We start from the raw sequence: 18704 nt of genomic DNA on the forward strand, positions 1-18704 counted from the left end.
AGGCATTGCTGCTCAGGGAAAGGAGAGGAAAGACAACCCCCATCTTGTGATATATTTATTGCATTGCATTGTATTATTTGGTCACTTTTTTCCTTCAAAAAATGAAAGTGACTCCCCCCCCCCCCCCCGCATTTCTCTTTTAAAGTGAGCCTCACATAACAGCTGCTCTCTGGAGGATTGTATCCAACTTCTACAGCCACAGGATGCATTTTCAGATATAATGTGTCAGATATAATGATGCAGCTCAAATGTCTCTGAGAGACCTCTGAGCTAATAATCATACGCTCAGCCCTCATATCCATAATCACCTTTATTCAGCTTGTGACAGTAGTGACACCTTTGTGGTAAGTTTGCTTTAAGTGGTCTATTACTTGATATAAAGTTGTACTGTCTCACTATAAAAACATTTCTGGAAAGCGCATGCCTCAGGTATGTGAGATCTAAAAGATCTCTTGCGATCTGAAAACTGAGTACCATTTAATATAATTCTTAAATAAATATTAGTTAGTGGAAACATGCTTATTCTTATTGTTTTTGTGAAAACCTCTTAAGAGTTTTATTATTTTAAGCAGTATAATTTTTTGAAAACTAAATATTTATTAGTACTAATTAATGAGGGTGTGTGTGTGCTTTGCAATGTATAAATGATTGTACCACACAGAAGGATCTGATCCAAGCAGACTAACCTTATTGGGCCATTGCTAGTACAATGGGGCTTCCCCACCTCTCCTCTCCACTGTTGCTACTCAGATTATTCATGCATGTAGGTTTAATATGCACATTGAAAGTTGACTTGAGTACAATCCAGTATATACAGTAATCTGGTATTGGGAACATGGGGAAATGCCTATTGTCTTTCTCTGCAACTCAACCCTCTGTATAAAGGTGTCCCAGTTTTATCTATGCCATCTGAAGTCTGTGTGTTATAAAGGTGTCCCAGTTTTATCTATGCCATCTGAAGTCTGCATGTCTGCCTTTGATAAGGAGATAGCCTTGTGCTGTGAGCCAGGGCAGTCTTAGGGCTTTAGAAGGCATCTTTTGTAGCAGCCAAGAATTAAGGGTCCGTTTTTGTGAGAATGGAACAATTGCCTCTAATCAAACACCAGTTTTCTTTTTTATTGTTCAGTTGTAGATCAAGAGATAGTTGACAGATAGCTACAGTGACACCTCAGGTTAAGTGCTTAATTGGTTCCGGAAGTCTGTACCTAACCTGAAGCGTACTTAACCTGAAGCGAACTTTCCCATTGAAAGTAATGGAAAGTGGATTAATCCGTTCCAGACAATGAAAAACACCCCCTAAAACAGCAATTTAACACAAATTTTACTGTCTAACGAGACCATTGATCCATAAAATGAAGGCAATAAGCAATGTACTGTACTATAAAATAAATAAGACAGTATTGTAGAAGAAAAATAAACAAACATTTACAGTGGTACCTTGGGTTAAGAACTTAATTGGTTCCGGGGTGCCATTTGTACCCCAAAAAGTATTTAACCCGAGCAGCGATAGTGCGTGTGCATGAAGCACGCAGAACACTTCTGCACATGCACGAAGCGTGCAGATTGCTTCTGCACATGCGTGCGCAGCGGAACCCGGAAGTAAACACTTTCGGGTCCACAGAGTACTTAACCTGAAAGTACTCAACCTGAAGTGTACTTAACCCGAGGTGTGACTGTACTGTACAATGATTCCAAATAGCTTGAGACATTATACACACACTGCTCTGGTCTGAAATCTGAGTGTCCTGATGACTGCTTTGTTACTTGTGGTGCTTTGAAAAGCTAGCTGGGAACAGAAACTTACAAGGAGCTTTCCAGGGAGTTTCATGAGCCTCATGACAAAGCTCACTACAGATATGCCATTCCCAAGGGGCTGGGAACACCCTCTGCTGCAAATGGCAGCTGCTTTTAGACCAATCGGAAAGCTACTTGATCAAATACCACCCATTAATTATAAAGTGCGAGTCTGTAACTCAAGAGGGGGAAAGCTTAGTGCCAGGGAACAGGAGGGGAAGGTAACACAGCCAACCTGGTTACTTGCGCACTTAGGATCTTCTCTTTCCCTAATCTCTGACACGGAGCTTAATCGGAGTCAGGACTCAACTCTAGAATCAGTTTTCTACCTAAGGGTTTTTTAAATAGAAATAATTGGACTGCTTCTGAGCATGCAGAGTAATCCCATATTAGAAAAGGTGGATTCCAGCTAAGAGATGAGATGTGCTTTGAGCATATTTTAGAAATTAAGCACTGATCACACCCACTGTAGTTTAGGAAGCATGACCTATTCAAGAAGGCAACTAGGAAGGCACTGTAACAATGTATATAAGATGACTGTGCGTATAAGACGACCCCCAACTTTTCCAGTTAAAATATAGTTTGGGATATACTCGCCGTATAAGAAATACGACCCGGCGTATAAGACGACCCCCAACTGTTGAGAAGATTTTCCTGGGTTAAAAAGTAGCCTTATACGCAGGAATATACAGTAGGTAGATTCGTATATGTACTGTATATGTAATATATGACCTTAATCACAAAGATGTGGCCTTTCCCCCATACCTGCTTTCGGATGCTAGTGGGCAAATTTTAGGACTTGCAATCCCTTTGCTCAGTTCAGGATGTAGTGTCACTTGGGTAATTCATTCATAAAATTGTAGTACTATTTTTGGGAGTGCAAGGAAAAGCAAAATAAAGGTTATTAAGAGCTTTCTACATTCATGTGCTATTAATGCATTAAGAAACAAATACACATCGGCTGCTGCAACAGATCACCCATGTATCTATTAAAAAAAGAACAAAGTAAATACTGTACTGGGCCGAAGCCAACATTGTGTGGACAGAAGGCTGTTCGGCTTGTACATGGGCAGTGTTGGATACAATCCGTTGAAAATTAATTAGCAAATGTTATGAGAAGTCTTTGTAGTCAGCGGTGATAAACAGAGTACATGTTGTGAACACATGTATGCACCCAGTTTATGTCATATGGTTAAGGTGACAATCCAGAACCTTAACATCAATGAACATTTTGCCAGTGGCTAGAGTGGGATGTGACTGTACCTCCAATGGTTTTAAATTTATTGATAATTTTAATATTTCTTGAAAACTGCTTAGGGGTTTTATTGCACTCAAATGGTATGTGTGTGTGTGTGTGTGTGTGTGTATATATATAGTTAAAAAATGGCACTATGCTCTTAATAAAATAAATAATAACAAACCTTTACTGTCACTACACCACTTGTGTGCAGTGAAATTAAACAAGCCCCCCCCCCCACATACAGTCTCTTGTTCGCACTCTGTGTGCTTGTCGAAAGTCAATTGCACCACTATTTTTTTTTTCATTCAGCTCTCCTGAGGCAGCGGTCTCCTGCGATGTCATCTAGCAAACTCAGGGGACAGCCCATGATATCATGTGCTGTATTCACCACCCTCTGTAGGGACTTCCTGTCCGTGGCTGTCAAATCAGCGTACCACACTGTAATACAGTATGAAAGGACGCTTTCTATTGTTGACTGGTAGAAAGAGATAATCAATTTTTGTCTGACATTGCTCTTATGCAAGACTCTGAGGAAATAGTCTCTGTTGGGCCTTCCTAACCACCTGGGTTGTATTGATTTTCCAAGTGAGGTCTTCACTAAGGTGAACTCTCAGGAACTTAAAGGAAGAGACTCTCTCCACACAGGCCCGCCCCCCCCCCTGATATACAATGGATCTAGTTCCCCTCTCTTCCTCCAAAAGTCCAACACCATCTCCTTTGTCTTACTTATTTAGGTGCAAGTTGTTCTCTAGGCACCACGTTGAGACATTTTGAACCTCCCTCTGTATACACTGATTCATCTCCACCTGTAATTAGACCATCCCTAGCTAGCAAGACCAGTGGTCAGGAATGATGGGAGTTGTAGTCCCAAAACATCTGGAGGCACACTGGTTGAGAAACACTGAATTAGACCCATTATGGTGGTATCATCTGCAAACTTAATAATTACAGTGGATGGATCAGATGAAATACAGTCATATGTATACGAGTACAGGTAGGGACTCAGCACGCATCCTTGTAGGGTGCCAGTGCTGAGCTTCAGAGAGGTAGATGTAACAGGCCCTATCTTCACTATTTGTGTGCGATCCCTCAGAAAGTCTTTAATCCAATCACAGGTGGTAGAAGAAAGGTCCAGGACGATGGTTCTCAAAATAAAGCAGTTGCTGAGCAGAAGCATGCGACTCCACCTTGGTTTACCAATATAGGCTATATGTGCAGCACATGCACACGCACACACACACAAAAGTTGTGAACTTCTACCCAGCATAGTGACACTCACTCCAACCCAACAGCTAAGGGCTCTCTGGGCAAAAAGCACAGCTCAACCGGAGGGAAATGCTATATTGCCCAGTGATAAAAGGCTTTGAGAGGACATTTTTGGTAATGTCTACAACCCTCCCTGCCATTCTTCCAAGCCATTATTTTAAGTCAAAGAGGATCCAGATTCATTTGGCTTATTTTTTATTCAAGTTACAAAACAGAAAGCAGTTGGTAAAGTCCACTCAAGGCAGGGATGGATAAAACAAGGCTGTTATAAAATGGAGCCGCTGTAAGAGCAAAAGCAGTCCATGGAGAGGGAAGAGTAAGACACCCTTGGCATGGCATGGCCAGCCATCAGCAAAGAAAAGAGAGGAAATAGAAGATAAGATTCCTACCCAAAACAGCAGCAGGTGCTGAGGCCAAGGGATCTGGCAAGGGACCAGAAGCCACCTGCTCCCAGCTTTGTTGTGCAACTGACAAACAGCTTGGATGATTTCCCCCTCCCTCAGAACTCCCTCCCCCCTTTTTTTGTTTGCTTCTCTCATTTAGAGGGCAGGGGAGAGGCTGTCTCTGCTGACTGCTTAATAGCTCCTCATCCATCGCAGACGCCAACAAACAGGAGCAGGTTCAAGGTGATAAATTGGATGCACTTAGCCTGGTAGCAGGGGAAGGATAAGATAAAGAGCATGAGAGCCCTTGCGTTTTGCAGCCATTATGCTTTCCAGCACTAGCCAGCAAGGCTGAAATACCTGCAGCCTTTACCGACTGCCTGAAATAGCTCTTGGTCCCTGTCTGTTTTGTTCACCCTTAGGGTTAACCCTACCCTAACTAGAAGCATGGGCTGCTACAAGTGGAAGGCCACATGGCTTGCCGGCCATGGCATCTATGCAACAACTTTTTCCTCTGGCACAGTTTGAATGCTGAAGGAATGTTTTGGTGGCATTCTGGATCTTACTGACTACGTGGTGGAGGATAATCCATAGAACATTTGACACTGGTTCAAATACAGTCACAGAGGCAGGGACTGTTCTAATGTGTGGCCAAAGGAATGGAGCCCAGGAAGTCTCTGCCTTCTGACATACCAGGAACAATCCTTTAAGAACTTGTGGATATACTATGTTATCATCCCTGTCCCAATCCCCCCGAGATTGGGCTTCAGCCCCAAATGCTGAACTTTTTTTTTAGGATCAGTGGGGCTTCTCTTATGAAAGCGCAATTCCCAGTTGGAAAAAGGGAAACAGGCTTCCTCTGCTTAGAGCTAGATTCAGCTCAAAAGGTACTCCTAAGAGGGTCAAATGATCAGACCAACCTTTATTGAACTTACATGTAAACACTGAATAACAAAGAAACTGAGGAATACTTCCCAAGCCTGCCGCACTGAACCAGAAAGGTAGATACGCCATTGGTAGCAGCACTGCCCAGCTTGGTACTCAACTGATCATCGCAACAAAGCCCACCCTAAAAGAGGGCTTCTCTGTCCCAACTGTGTTTGCTGGTGTCATAATCCTCAGAGGCATGGTGAGACGTTGCTATAGAAAGGGCCTGCAGTCCAGGTAGCTACTGACAGTCCAAGGAGCTGCCCAACCATGCCTGACAGGATCTGGAAGAGGTCATTGGTTCCTGGCTCTCTGTAAACCTGAGCTGTTTCCTCCTGGGTTCTGCCACCTCCTTGGCTGTCACTGTGGAGGAAGGGGGATGCCCCTGGGGTCGGTGACTTGGCCTTCCTGCAGATTCTTGACCAGCTGTGCCAGCCAACGCTTGGTGGTAGTATCGTCTTTCAGAACCTGGGCAAAGGTGGTGTCTTTCAGCTGGTCAGGAAGGCACTGCCTGAGGGCTTCCCGTGCCCTACATCAGGAGACAAGAAAGAGGGGGGCCAACAAATAAACTCACATGGACAAGAGGGGAGCAAGCCCCCCTCTTGAATACTTAAGGCTACAATTGCTGTCCTTTGTATCAGAGGCACCTCACATACCTGCAGGCTACGACCACATTCTTTATACCAGGGGTGGCTAAACTGTGACCACAGACATTTGCTGGACTACAACTCACAGCATCCCTGACCACTGGCTATGCTAACTGCCACTGATGGAGGTTGGAGTCCAATAACATTTGGAGACCACAGGATAGTCACTTCAACTCCATATGCTATCCTGCATCTTCTCCACCCTGACCAATGGAGCCAGAATGTGACTTATGAAGAAAGATTAATGACTTGCCTAATGTTAGGCATCCAGAGCAGTCAAGCACATGATGACTGCTGGCTGGCTTAATAAACAAAGACATGTTTGCAGTTAGAGATTGAAGGGGTAAAGATTATAAACTCTCTCATAATTACTGTCAATACATGTTCCTGAACAGTGAGAAGACTCTGGTGCTAAAATAAATTTGCTTAAATAAGTATAATCTTACATGATCTTGCTTCAGTCTTCAGGATCTTGATGAGGTGGTCAGAAGAAACTAGTTGGAATCTAAGCTCCTGGCATTTATTGTATTATGCTTGATTTGCTCTGGAGATACAGAAGGAGCTGGACTCCCATCATGGCACTGCAAAGTGCAACTGTCCCTGGTTCTGCAGTGCAACACCAACCTACACCCCACCCCTATCAAGAGATCCCAAGAAACTTCTAAGGTGTCTACCTTGGATTATCAGAAAGGCGGAGGTAACAACGGACCACATGTTTCAGCAGCCTGGCAGAAGGCTCCTTGGAAAGCTGCAGGACCATTTTACCCTGGTTTAAAAACAGAGAATTTAGAACAAGGACATTTGGTAATTAAGTATGTGTAACAGCATTTGTTCACGTTTATCCCTTGTTACCTTTTGCTGCTCCTCATCCCCACCCCAGTTTAATTTAGATTGTATAGTATAAGCTCCTAAAAAGCAAGGCAAATGTCTGGAAAGCTAATTCTGTCTCTAATATGTCTCACCCCATGAAACACTGTCAAGCATTAGCACTGACTTGCTCCTCAGGTGTTGGAAAACCAGTCTCCTCAAAAATGGGAGTGCTTTCACACAGCCATAACACCATGAATTGTGTTGCTATGTAATGCTCTGGCATATTTCTTCATTGAGATTAGGAGTATGAAGAGGTGGCCCTGTTGTTATGATTAGATGTGTCTACTACAAAGATCCAAACTACATTCACTACACTTTCCACCAAAGAGCATTTAGCTCCCCTAAAGGCAGGAGCAATGCTGAGTTATCAAGCCCTTTACAATCAAAGCCACATACCAATATCATTGCAACATGAGAAAATCGTTCGTAAGTCTGACAGATATAAGCCAACCCCGTATCATCCAATAAGATCTTTTGTAGAATAAAAGTAGCAACCTGAAAGACAGAAGAGAATAGGGTTGAACAAACACTTGAATTGCAGACTGTGCAGGATTAGGGTGGGGTGTCGCATTACTAAAAACTCAGTGAAGCTGGAGGACAAGGAGCTTGTTGGGAGAAGACCTATGAGAAGAGATTTTGCCCACTATGAAACCAAATAAAAACCTCATATTGCACTGACAAGAGGAGAAGCAGGTACTGCAATTATCTATCTTGGTGCTAGCAACTAAAATTTTATTGATCCTGTTGACCAAAGGAAGAAACCTGCTTAAATTTTGCAGACAAATGGTGACAGGTTGGTGGCTAGCTAAAATTAATAACCTAATGAAGAGTGACAGATGCATAAAGGTGTGACTAGGAATAAACTGACTCATGTGGCATAAAAGATGCTAAGGATCTTGAGAAGCACACAGGCACCACCTGCAGGCTTCTCAAATAACTGATACTGGGACACAATAATAGATCCTTCTCATGCAGTTGCTGGAAAAAGTACTGCAGAGTTGCAGCAAGAAATGAGTACAAAAGCACCTTGGGTGAGAAACTGCACAAAAAGAGAATAAATGTCCTATCCCTATTCCTCTCATAGTACAGTAGTGTTTTGAAAGAGGCAGCCAATCATGACAATTTGAAGTGGGTACATCTGCAATCACTCCTCAGAGAGAAACAGCCAGCTAACCTCAGATGGAGAAGTCTGCTGCATGCAGGAACATGATGCATTGGAAAGTAAAGAGAAAACAGTCAAGAAACTAGAACCACTTCATTACACTAAAAGCAATACCGTTTTGGAAAGTTCGCTGCCAGACTCCATGATGCGTAAGCACAAAGGGATAATTTCTGTTGTCAGTAAGAAGTTGATTACTTCTTGCTCATCTGTCTTCACCAGGGCCCCTTTGAAATATAAGCAAAAAACACAAACAAACACCAAACTGCTTCATATAACTTTGCGAAGACCTAACAGGAACATACATATAGGAAACAACCAGGGCTAACAGAAAATCAGTGCAGTCTGGAGAAGTAGAAAATTACTGGGTAAGCACATGGTTGAGCTCCCAAGAACTCAGGAGCAAATACTAAGCGTTGGCTGGCTATGTGGCTTCTCAATGCCTGTAAAAAGGCAGCTTTGTTGCATGCTGCACCAAATACAGCTTCCTGAAAAATTTCAGGTGTGGTCCATGAGGTTACAATACATAGTTGAAAGTACTAACCATTACAGTGGTGCCTCGCTAGACGAATTTAATTCGTTCCAGGACTCAATTCGTCTTACGAAAAATTCGTCTGGCGAGTCCCGGTTTCCCATAGGAATGCACTGAAACTTAATCAATGTGTTCCTATGGGCTCCGGGGGACTGGCGGCGGGGAAGGCAGGCAGGCAGGCGCTTGCTCTCTTGCCTGCCTGCCTTCCCCACCGCCTGTCACACGAAGATCGTTGGGCGCTGCTTGCCGGGGCTTGTCAAACCCGGCAAGCAGCGCCCACCGATCTTCGGCTCTGTCCCCCGGCTGTGTGACAGACCGTTCCTCCGCCTTTCCCCCACCCCACCCGACAGAGCCGGGATCGGACGAGGGTCTTCCCGCACTAGTGTTCCGCTGCTCGCGGCAACTGGCAGAGACCAGCAGAACACAAAGGGGAACCAGCTTCAGCGCGGGAAGAAGGCAAAGGAAGATCAGCTGAGAGGCGCTGACAGCTCATCTTCCTTTGCCTTCTTCCCCCGCTACAGCTGGTTCCCCTTTCGCTAGAGGAATGCCCTGTAGGTTTTGTGTTCGGAGGTTTTTATGGCCATGCTTCGCAGGATGAAGTGGCGGCCATAGAAAACCTCGTCGTCTTGCGAGGCAACATCTGATCACAAAATCTCTTCGTTAAGCGAAAAATTCGTCTAACAGGGCATTCAACTAGTGAGGCACCACTGTACCTCTATGAGCACACTGAAGTTGTGTACAATATTTGATTGGATAGATAGGGTGCGCATCAGTAATGATCCCTTCAGTGTTATAGGATTCCCAGCCCTGTTATTTCCATCTTTCCCTAAGGTAATTTGGGAGCATGAGACTGGAAATTTGTCATTCATCCGAGGATCACAGGGTGATTTACAATATAAAAACACAAAAGTACATAACTTTGAACTGGGCCCAGGAGTGGTGTACTTCCCAAAATCCCAGGTGCTAACAACAGTAAAGAGGAACAACATGGAAATTATTTCTAGAAATGAGAGTCTGCTACATGATTCTGTATTTCTCTGGAATGTTAGAATTCCCTCTTTTACAATGCATGGCTGAAGAGCTCAAATCAGATCAAAACCCCTTTCTGACCTACAAACTGATGAGGACTTACCATTCCCAGTATCACAGTCACTTACCAATTACTCCAAGACTTGTGAGTCGTAGGTACTCAAAGGGTCGAGTCTTGCTGACAGTGTGCAAGAAGGGATACAAGAAGAGAGGGATGTGAGCAGCAAGGAAGGCTGACCTACACAAAGGGAGAAAAAAAGCATTTGGCAAAAGAGCAAATATGGAAGATACCATTTGGTAACATAATAGCCAAGAGCTGTTACAGGTGTTTGTAGTTATTAATACTCAACACCACTGCGGCAGCAAAAACAATAAAGAGGAAGTATCACTAAGTATTAGACCATGGACAGTGTTAACAGGAAGATCCCAAAGTGGGAAAGTGGACACAAATTCATGTGAACTGGGACATTCTTTGTCTGGAACCACCCTTTATTCTGCTGGTTGCACTGAGATATTAATTCTACTTCAGTTCTCACAGAACACAGCTCCCTATCCTGTGCTACTTATCTGATGTCATACTAGCCTTGATCATTACTGGGAAAACTTAAGGAGTGTAATGTCACGCAAGCTATTCTAGAACCAGAAAAGTACAAATGAATGTTGCTGATGTGCTTTCAGCTAGTCTACGTGTCCCTAGCGAGGGACTATAGTTCGATAGTAGTTCATACCATTTGCAGGCAAGTACCCTGTTTCAACCCCTGGCATATCAAGATAAAAAGGACCAAGTGGCCAACTAACCGGGTATTAAGGCAGATTCCTAGGGCCCTAGCTCCTTGCCCTTAAAGCTTTCCAATACCTTATCTCACCTTTTTGCTCCTATATCCCTCCACATGACATTTATTTCTGCTTTACTACCATAAACCATCTTCCTATTCTGGGAACTCCCTCCTAGAACATTATATATATATATATATATATATATATATATATATATATATATGAGAGATTCAGAGCTAGAATGTATCTTTTGGAACTGAATTAGGACCTCACCTTTAGAAAGAGAAGAAATATGAGGAAATATGCCTGTAAAACATTTCTTACTGACAAACTGACCAGTAAGACATGCAGCTTGACTGTTTTATTCACTGAGTTGGCTCAAGTCACTAATGCACTCTAAAAGCAGTGTAAAAACCAGGAAGTTACAGATACCATGTGCTTTTAATGTATGGTGTGGATGTGACTGAGAATATAGTTCTGTTGATGTACTTGATATGGATACAGAACCCTGCAGATAAAGAGGCTTGGCGGCAGCATATTTTCTCTAGTCTGGGCATATCCCTCACTAACCAAAAGTTATTTTTTTCCAGAGATCCAATACACCCAAGTATATTAACCTTGTTTCTGGATGCGATGCAACACACTGCAGAAGTGCCAGAGCATTGCAGACTCTGTTGGACTGATGAGCTGTCAGAGTTGGTGGATTTATAGATGGATAGATATTTACAATTTCCTATGAAAGAAAAAAATAAACAGGAAATATTCCACACATTTAAACACTCCAATATTCAGTCAAAATCCTCTCACTAATAACTTATGATCTCTGATAGAATTTTTGCCTCCACACTAACAGCACAGAGCTAGCTACAAAAGCTGTAACATAATAGACAGGAACTAAAATACATATGCCCCATTAAGATGTGCTAACTTGGGTGGCTCAAGTTCTTCATTGCTGTCTTCTATTGTCCCAAACTTTTATTAGGTCAGGAGACAGAATTTCAAGACCCTCAGTATCTCAAGACATTCAGAAAGACATCTAGCAGATTGCTTGTAAGAGTCTAGCAAGCTATTTCAGTTAAAAGTAATATTCTACCCACCTGTAAGAGAGCTGCAATTGTACCAAAAGAGTGCCACAACATTGGAGCGAGATCAGGGACAGACTCTCGCTTTTTACTTAGCTCCAGCAGTGCATTCTCACGAGTCTCTGGGCTGGAAAGCTCATTGATCCACTGATAAATCTTCTCTCGATCAACCTGAGCCAGTGCCGTTGGCACAGGCTTTAAAGGAAGACAAAAGGTTCAAGTCAAGGTCTTTGGTCCCAAGTCAAATCAGTATAAACAGTAATAGAACCTTAATAGAATAGGAGAAGGGGACGACAGAGGACAAGATGGTTGGACAGTGTTCTCGAAGCTACGAACATGAGTTTGACCAAACTGCGGGAGGCAGTGCAAGACAGGAGTGCCTGGTGTGCTATGGTCCATGGGGTCACGAAGAGTCGGACACGACTAAACGACTAAACAACAAAAGAACCTTGTACAAAACTTCAAGGGTGATCAGGAGTGATTAGGAGACACTTCCAAGTACAGTGGTACCTCGGTTTGCGACCACAATCCGTTCCGTGGAGGTGATTGCTCGCCGAAGGCACGCTTCTGCGCGTGCGCAAAGCGCCGATAGAGCACTTCTGCGGACATGTGCGCTGCGCAGATCGCTTCTGTGCACGCATGAGCTGCGCAGATTGTGTCTGCGCATCCAATGCCGCAGAACCCAGATGTAAACACTTCTGGGTTCGCGGCGGTCACTCGCTGAAGCGGTCATAAACAGAGGTAGGTGTAAACTGAGGTTTGACTGTAAACATAGTTGAGATTAAGTCCCACGTACTTTAGTGGGACTTGCTTCTAGCCAAGGCACAATTTATATGTCACAGCAGGAAAAAAAGTTGCTGGATGATAGTTCCAATGGTGTGTGTGTGTTCTCACTGCAGCTGTGCAATCATTTTACCATACTGTAGCAGCTGATTTATTAAAATCATCATTGTTAAATATAATAATAAAGAAGTAAACAAAGTCGTTTGGGCACCAAACAAAAATAATATACAGTAGCACTTAAAATGACTATCAACAAAACTAGTTACCGGTAATACTGTACAGCACAAAAGGCTACACATCCATTACAACAAAAACAAAGCAATCAATACCAATTCAACTTCAGTAACTATCATAAAACTATCAGCAACTACCATAAAGAGCATAAAAGCCTTCCATGCCTAAGATCTTGAGATACAGTCCCTCTCTCATAGCCACCACTCTTTTATCTCACTCTGCTCCAAATTAGCTAATCCAGAACATTTCTGTTTATGGCTCTGCTTCTGCCCATTGCTGCTGATGCTTCTCCCTCCCTCAATACCTGACAGAAAAAGGTTGCCCACTCCTGCTTCAGGGGGGTGCAAAGTGATGATTAAATTTAATAAATGAAATATTCCTCTACTACTGCATCTAATGATGAGTTGTAGTCCAAAGCACTGCACACTTTTTCATCAGCTGTGCAAAAATCCCTTGTTCAAAACTCTAGGGCTGCTCCACAGCAAAGGAATCACCAGTGCTTTATGTCTGCTTTGTTAACACATTCCTCCTATTATGGGACTCTGGTTTCTTTGGGGACTTTATTAAAGGCCCAACATCTCTTACCCAGAAAACTATCAGTGTCACGAGGTTTATTTATATGCCACTTTTCTGTGAAATAATGAAATGGCTCATAGTGTCACTATGTTGGCTCCAGTCACAGAACAATAGATTCAGGGACAAATACAGGAGTGGAAAGCTGCAGGAAAGAAAGGCTGATAACACCCCATGATCCAACTGTGGCAGTTCAACAAGAAGATCAGAGCCTGAAAATATGCTTTATCTGAGCAGCAGCATAAGAGACGAGCTTATCTTTCCATTACTTATAGAAATTCAGGCAACCACAGTAATAAAAAATTGAATATATGAGACCTTTTTCAGCATAATTGCTACAGTATTGCTTTTGTAAGCTAGACGTTTCTAGTCACTTACTATTTCACTTTCCTTAAAGCATATGAAGGTACTTTGCAAAGGAAATTATTTTTATAGCCCTTCAAGAGGCCTCATTTCATAATTACCTTCATGGTAAATGGAAAGATCTTTAAAATCATTTTTCCAGTGACAGATGCTGTAGTGGTACGCCTACCCTATCCATTAAATATCCACAGTTCCAGAACGTCAGCATGAACTTGATAAAAATAAATGCACTAATTAGACTAAAGTCTGCTATTAAGACTGTCAAGACCTGAAAAAGTCAAGTGTTCACCATCTGAAGTAGCAGATCCACTTAAAACTACAATAAGTATAATACAAGTAAGAAAATTCCTAAATATTATGTCAGACAGGAGTACAAATTCTGAGTGAACTGTCAAAGACCAGAATTAGGTGAGATAGAGCTGCCACAAAAAAAACAGCAAACCTGTGTGAAGTTCTCTCTACCTCCTATATAACATGATCAGCGATATGTATTGCAATATTATTCTATCCAAAGTTAGTCACACTCAGAGCAGACACATTAAGGTTAGTGGACATGGCTAACTTATGCTCATAATTTTCAGTGGGTCTACTGAGTAGAACCTAGTTGGATACAATTCATTACATGTTTATTATTTTATTAATTTTATTTATTTAATTTCTATACCAAATTTCAATTACTGTACAATATAGAAAAGATAAGGAGGATTTTTAACATGAAACTGCAGTTTTTAGAAGCAGTTCCATGTTCTTCGTTATGTAGTTTCACCCAAAGTTGATATAGTGTTTACTATACAGTATATGTTGAAAGCTGCCCAGAGTGGCTGGGACAACCCAGTCAGATGGGCAGGGTACAACTAATTAAATTGGTATTATTATTATTATTATTATTATTACTAGTAGTAGTAGTGATTTTTACTGGACAAAACCCATAAACACCAACTGAGCCAGAAGAGACAAACTAGCTAAGCCAGCCTAGCAAAATAAATCAAGATATTTACAGATCTCTAGAGTATTAAACTCAAAGCCTACAAGTGCTCAAACTGAATCATTCTGGATTCATTCGCCTACTGGTGGCTAGAAAGGAAACAGTTGCACAGCAAGTCCTGTGAAGATGTTGCAAAGGGGTACCTAGTTCTCTAATATGGATTTTTGACTACTACTAACCAAGTTATTTTACTTCCCATTATCATCACCACTTGTCTCATTACAAGCAATGCACATGAGTCACGCCACTGTTAAATTAAAACATGAATGAGTGTCCCACGTGGAATTTTTGCATTTTCAGGCTGCAGTCATAAACACCGAGAGAAAAATCGTGTGGGGCTTACTTTCATGCAAGCGCGGTTATAAACGGACTTCCCAGACAACAGATGGAGAAGTAAACTCTGCTTTGTGGCGGTACATTATTGCAGCTGTGAAACTCTAGAAGAGAGAAGCTCGGCAAGCCTTGTTGAGAGGCGCTTTAATGAGAGTGGTCGGGGTGCGCCCGTCAGGAAACGGGAGATACATGTCTGTCTATATCCATCTGCATTCAGCCTCTCGAGCCACCTTTTTATCCAACAGCATTGAGCAATGGGAAATTAGAAACCCGCATAGATTAGCATATGGAAAACGCACACAAGCGACGCCTGGCTCATGCAAGAGCACCTGAAGGAAGAAACCCGCGGAGAAGCTCCCTTTGCCTTCCCTTAGAGGACAGCAAAGGCCGCCGCCTCGCGCAGGAGGAAAGCCGTTAGGAGACGCCCGTTCCTTAGGAGGGCAATTTGGCGGGAAAATAGAGCCCCGCTCCATTCTGTGCCCCCCTCCCCATATCTCTCCGACCAATGAGGAGAGAGAGAGGGAGAGAGAAGGGGAAGGATGCACCTCACGCTTCTCAGCCAAGGCCCTCGTCGCCCTGCGTGGAAACGGCAAACGGCATGGGGCCTGGACTTACCGCGGCCGTTGCCAAGCTGTGCATGGTCGGAACTTCTGCGCGAAGTAGAGCTCAGGAGGCCTCTTCTACTTCAGCTGCCGCCATCATGGATCGAAGCAGAGGTCGCCGCCTCTTCCTCCTCCTCCTGCCTCTGCCGCCGCCGCAGCTGCTCCTGCTACCGCCGCAACCTCTGACCTCTCTCTGGGCCTCAGCGGTAGGCCCAAAGAGACTGACCGGGCGCATGCGCCATGATAACTTTAAGCGAATTGGGGGAGCACGAGTTTGCGCGTGCGCAGAAGTTACGAGCGCCGTCGTCACTTTTCGAGTAAAAGTTGCTTCTTTCGCTAAGGCTTGTCGACGGCGGAGAAAGCCAGCCAGCCGTCGCCGTGATGACGTAGGGATTCCCCCCTCGTCGCTCCTCTTCCTCCCCCCGCCGCGCAGTTGTTTTTTTTCCTTTTTGCGTACTGCGTGCTTGCGTCAGGCGGACCGTGGCGCGGCTGATCTGGTTCCCGCCATCTGCCCTTTCCACTAAGCTAAGAGGAGGCAGGGCCGCGGTGGGTCAAGCCGAGCCAGGCCAGGCCGGCGCTAAAGTGGAGAATAACTCCGAAGAAGGAAGGAAGGAAGGAAGCGGCGGCAGCAGCAGCAGCAGGGAGACAACGTCCAGGCCGGGACTGGCCTGTGAGGAAGCGGGAGGTGGAAGGGAAAGCCGCCCGCCCGCCATCGCCGGTGAGCGCGCCCGGGCAGTGGTGGCGGGTCTTGGGGCTTCTTCGGACCGGCTGACTGCGGGCGAGGACACGAGGGAGTCCCATTGGTACTCGCGGAGCAGGGAAGGGTCGGGGAGGGGGGAAGCAGCGCGTGAGGGCGGCGGCCGGCCGTGGAGGCGGAGGTGGGGTCTCCGTAGTAGAAGCTGAGTGAGGGTGGTGAGGAGGGTCGCCGCGCTTCAGCGTCTCCCCCCCCCCATCCCGCGCCCTTGACCTTAGCCTGGACCCTTTCGCTTCCTCAGGCCCAGCCGGCTAGCCGCTCTCCCGACTACGGTGCGGCTGCTCCAAAGCTGACCCTCGGCCCTCCTTCCTCTGTTGCTATTCCCCCGCTGGTTTAGCTGCCCCTCCCAGGCGCACCCAAGGCCCCAAGACGCAGCGGCCGGTCGGGTAGCCAGCTTTCTAGCCTTGCCCCAGGCAGCACGTAGAGATGGTACGAGAGAAGCTGCTGCTTCTTCCTCGTGGGGAATTTCTGCCTGCTGGGCTGCTCGCAAACACACACGACAAAAGGCTAAGAACAACGCAGCTTCGGCAACTAGTGCCGTCCTCTTCTTCGGTTGCTTTCGCGTTCCCGCTCCGTTCCTCCTGGGATTGTTCACGTCTCCCTTCTGAAATGTAGACTTGGCTGGTTTTAACTTTGTCTCGCTGATCAGAAATTTACTTGCAGGGGTCCAGCAGCCACTTTCCAAGTCACTGTACCAGGTGCTGTACAGTATTCAGGTGACTGGGTTCCTGCTGGCTTTGCAATGAAAGCATTCACAAATACCGGAAATGATAGTAAGGGCACAGATCTCCATTAGGGCTCCACCATGTCTTTCATCACCATTTCTTTGTTTGCCTTGAACTCTTTGCTGAGGTGATATAGGTGTTGAAAATCCACCCAACATTCTTTACTGTTGCCCTTGCAAGTACCATGTTTGCCCTAAACAGTTGTTGTAGGAAACAGTTGCTGTATGGAATAAGTGGCTCCTATTTTGTGGAAATAGGCCGGGCTGAAAACTTCAATGTCTCTTGTACCTGTTAAAATAATGGATTGTAATGCTGTTATATTTAGAACATTAAGGCTTCTGATTGTCTTTTTGAATGCTGTGGAGTGTAGGCACTTTTTGTGGATAGTTCTAGTGCATTTTAAGGATTTACACTCCACTTTTTTCAGTACAGTATGTGCTCACTTATGGTGCAATTCTGTACATGCCTGCTCTGAAGTAAGTCCCACTGAATTCAGTGATGCTTACTCCTAAGTAAGGATTGCAGCTTTAATTTTCCCTTTTTATTTGTTAAATACACATATCAGGTTTTATGGTCCCAGAAGGCTCTCAAAGTAACTTGCAGAATTCACAATACTGTAAAATAAAATGCTAAAGAAACAACTGTTTATAGTACATGCTGATATACTCAAATTCTAATAATGAACCAGACAAGCCAGAAGACAGGACTTGGCACATGCCTACTGTTCCCTTAACATATTTTCACTGAACTTCATGTAGTTGGGTTTCAACTTGGGTGGCTAAACATCTGGAAGATGTTGTATGTCCCCCCTGAAATTGGGGATATACTCCTAACTTTGAGGGAACTAGTTACAGGTAGGTAGCCGTGTTGGTCTGGTATAGTCAAAACAAAATAAAAAAATTCCTTCCAGTAGCACCTTAGAGACCAACTAAGTTTGTCATTGGTATGAGCTTTTGTGTGCATGCACACTTCTTCAGATACACTGAAGATACTTCTGTTTCAGTGTATCTGAAGAAGTGTGCATGCACACGAAAGCCCATACCAATGACAAACTTAGTTGGTCTCTAAGGTGCTACTGGAAGGAATTTTTTTTATTTTGAGGGAACTGTCATTATTGAATTTTAAAACATTAATAGTATTTATAGGGCAGTCACATTTGTGCAACAGGGAATCAGTTCAATTTTTTGCAGCTTGAGAGTATGCAGTGGTTTTAACCACCATGGCTTATGGCTAACAAGAGCTAGATCAGAGTGGTGAATGCATCATTGCATCAGGAGAAATTTCCCACTGCCTTGAAGGATGCAATGACATGATCCCTGTAAAAGCCCTCCCTGGACTTATTGTCAGTCACAAACCTTACCTTTCTGGGCAAGATGCCTGAGAGGGTGGTGGCCACTCAGCTGCAAATGCTCATGAAAAAGACTGGTTATCTTGATCACTTTTAGTCTGGTTTCAGACCTTGTTTGGGACTGAAATTGCTTTGGTCACCCTGATAGATGACCTCTGGGAGTGAGGCAGAGTAGTGTGACCTTGTTGAGTCTGCTGGATTTCAGTGGCTTTTGATTAGTGGAGGATATGATGTTGCACTGGTTGTACTTCAATTTATGGGACAGTACTAGAGGGGTGTAGTGTTGGAAACTAAGATA

General features: G+C 44.1%; 2 protein-coding genes across 5 annotated transcripts in view; one reads left to right on the top strand and one right to left on the bottom strand.

Moving 5' to 3' along the window:
* Positions 1 to 3706: 3706 nt before the first annotated feature.
* On the bottom strand, positions 3707 to 15761 carry CNOT9 (CCR4-NOT transcription complex subunit 9). 2 transcript variants are annotated; one of them, XM_035127683.2, is made up of 8 exons: positions 15593 to 15761; positions 11722 to 11901; positions 11242 to 11357; positions 9976 to 10085; positions 8404 to 8513; positions 7524 to 7622; positions 6932 to 7023; positions 3707 to 6145 (listed from the first exon to the last, which is right to left on the bottom strand). In XM_035127683.2, the coding sequence occupies exons 1-8, from the start codon at positions 15614 to 15616 to the stop codon at positions 5971 to 5973; spliced, it is 906 nt and encodes a 301-aa protein (XP_034983574.1). In that variant the 5' UTR covers positions 15617 to 15761; the 3' UTR covers positions 3707 to 5970. The 2 variants fall into 2 exon arrangements, with proteins under 2 accessions (XP_034983574.1, XP_034983592.1); XM_035127701.2 differs by having other exon boundaries at positions 3708 to 6139.
* An 82-nt stretch (positions 15762 to 15843) lies between these two features.
* The window catches only part of USP37 (ubiquitin specific peptidase 37), a 31776-nt gene continuing 28915 nt past the window's right edge, over positions 15844 to 18704 (top strand). For 2 of the 3 annotated variants that reach the window (XM_060278233.1, XM_060278243.1), the window contains exon 1: positions 15974 to 16297. The gene's annotated coding sequence lies outside the window, so the exon portion shown is untranslated. The other variant, XM_060278237.1, reaches the window with a different exon arrangement.

The sequence above is a fragment of the Zootoca vivipara genome, chromosome 1 (assembly GCF_963506605.1).
Source record: "Zootoca vivipara chromosome 1, rZooViv1.1, whole genome shotgun sequence".
In the NCBI taxonomy this organism is placed as follows: domain Eukaryota; kingdom Metazoa; phylum Chordata; class Lepidosauria; order Squamata; family Lacertidae; genus Zootoca; species Zootoca vivipara.

Bases quoted from the DNA above. Each gene is read 5' to 3' on its own strand.
- CNOT9 (XM_035127683.2), bottom strand. From the start codon at position 15,616: ATGCACAGCTTGGCAACGGCCGCG. The intron at 10,086-11,241 runs GTTAATATACTT...CCCTTTGTGTAG, and splicing joins GCATCGCATCCAGAAACAAG to GTCAGCCTTCCTTGCTGCTC. The intron at 6,146-6,931 runs GTAGACACCTTA...TCTTGTCTCCTG, and splicing joins CGCCTTTCTGATAATCCAAG to ATGTAGGGCACGGGAAGCCC.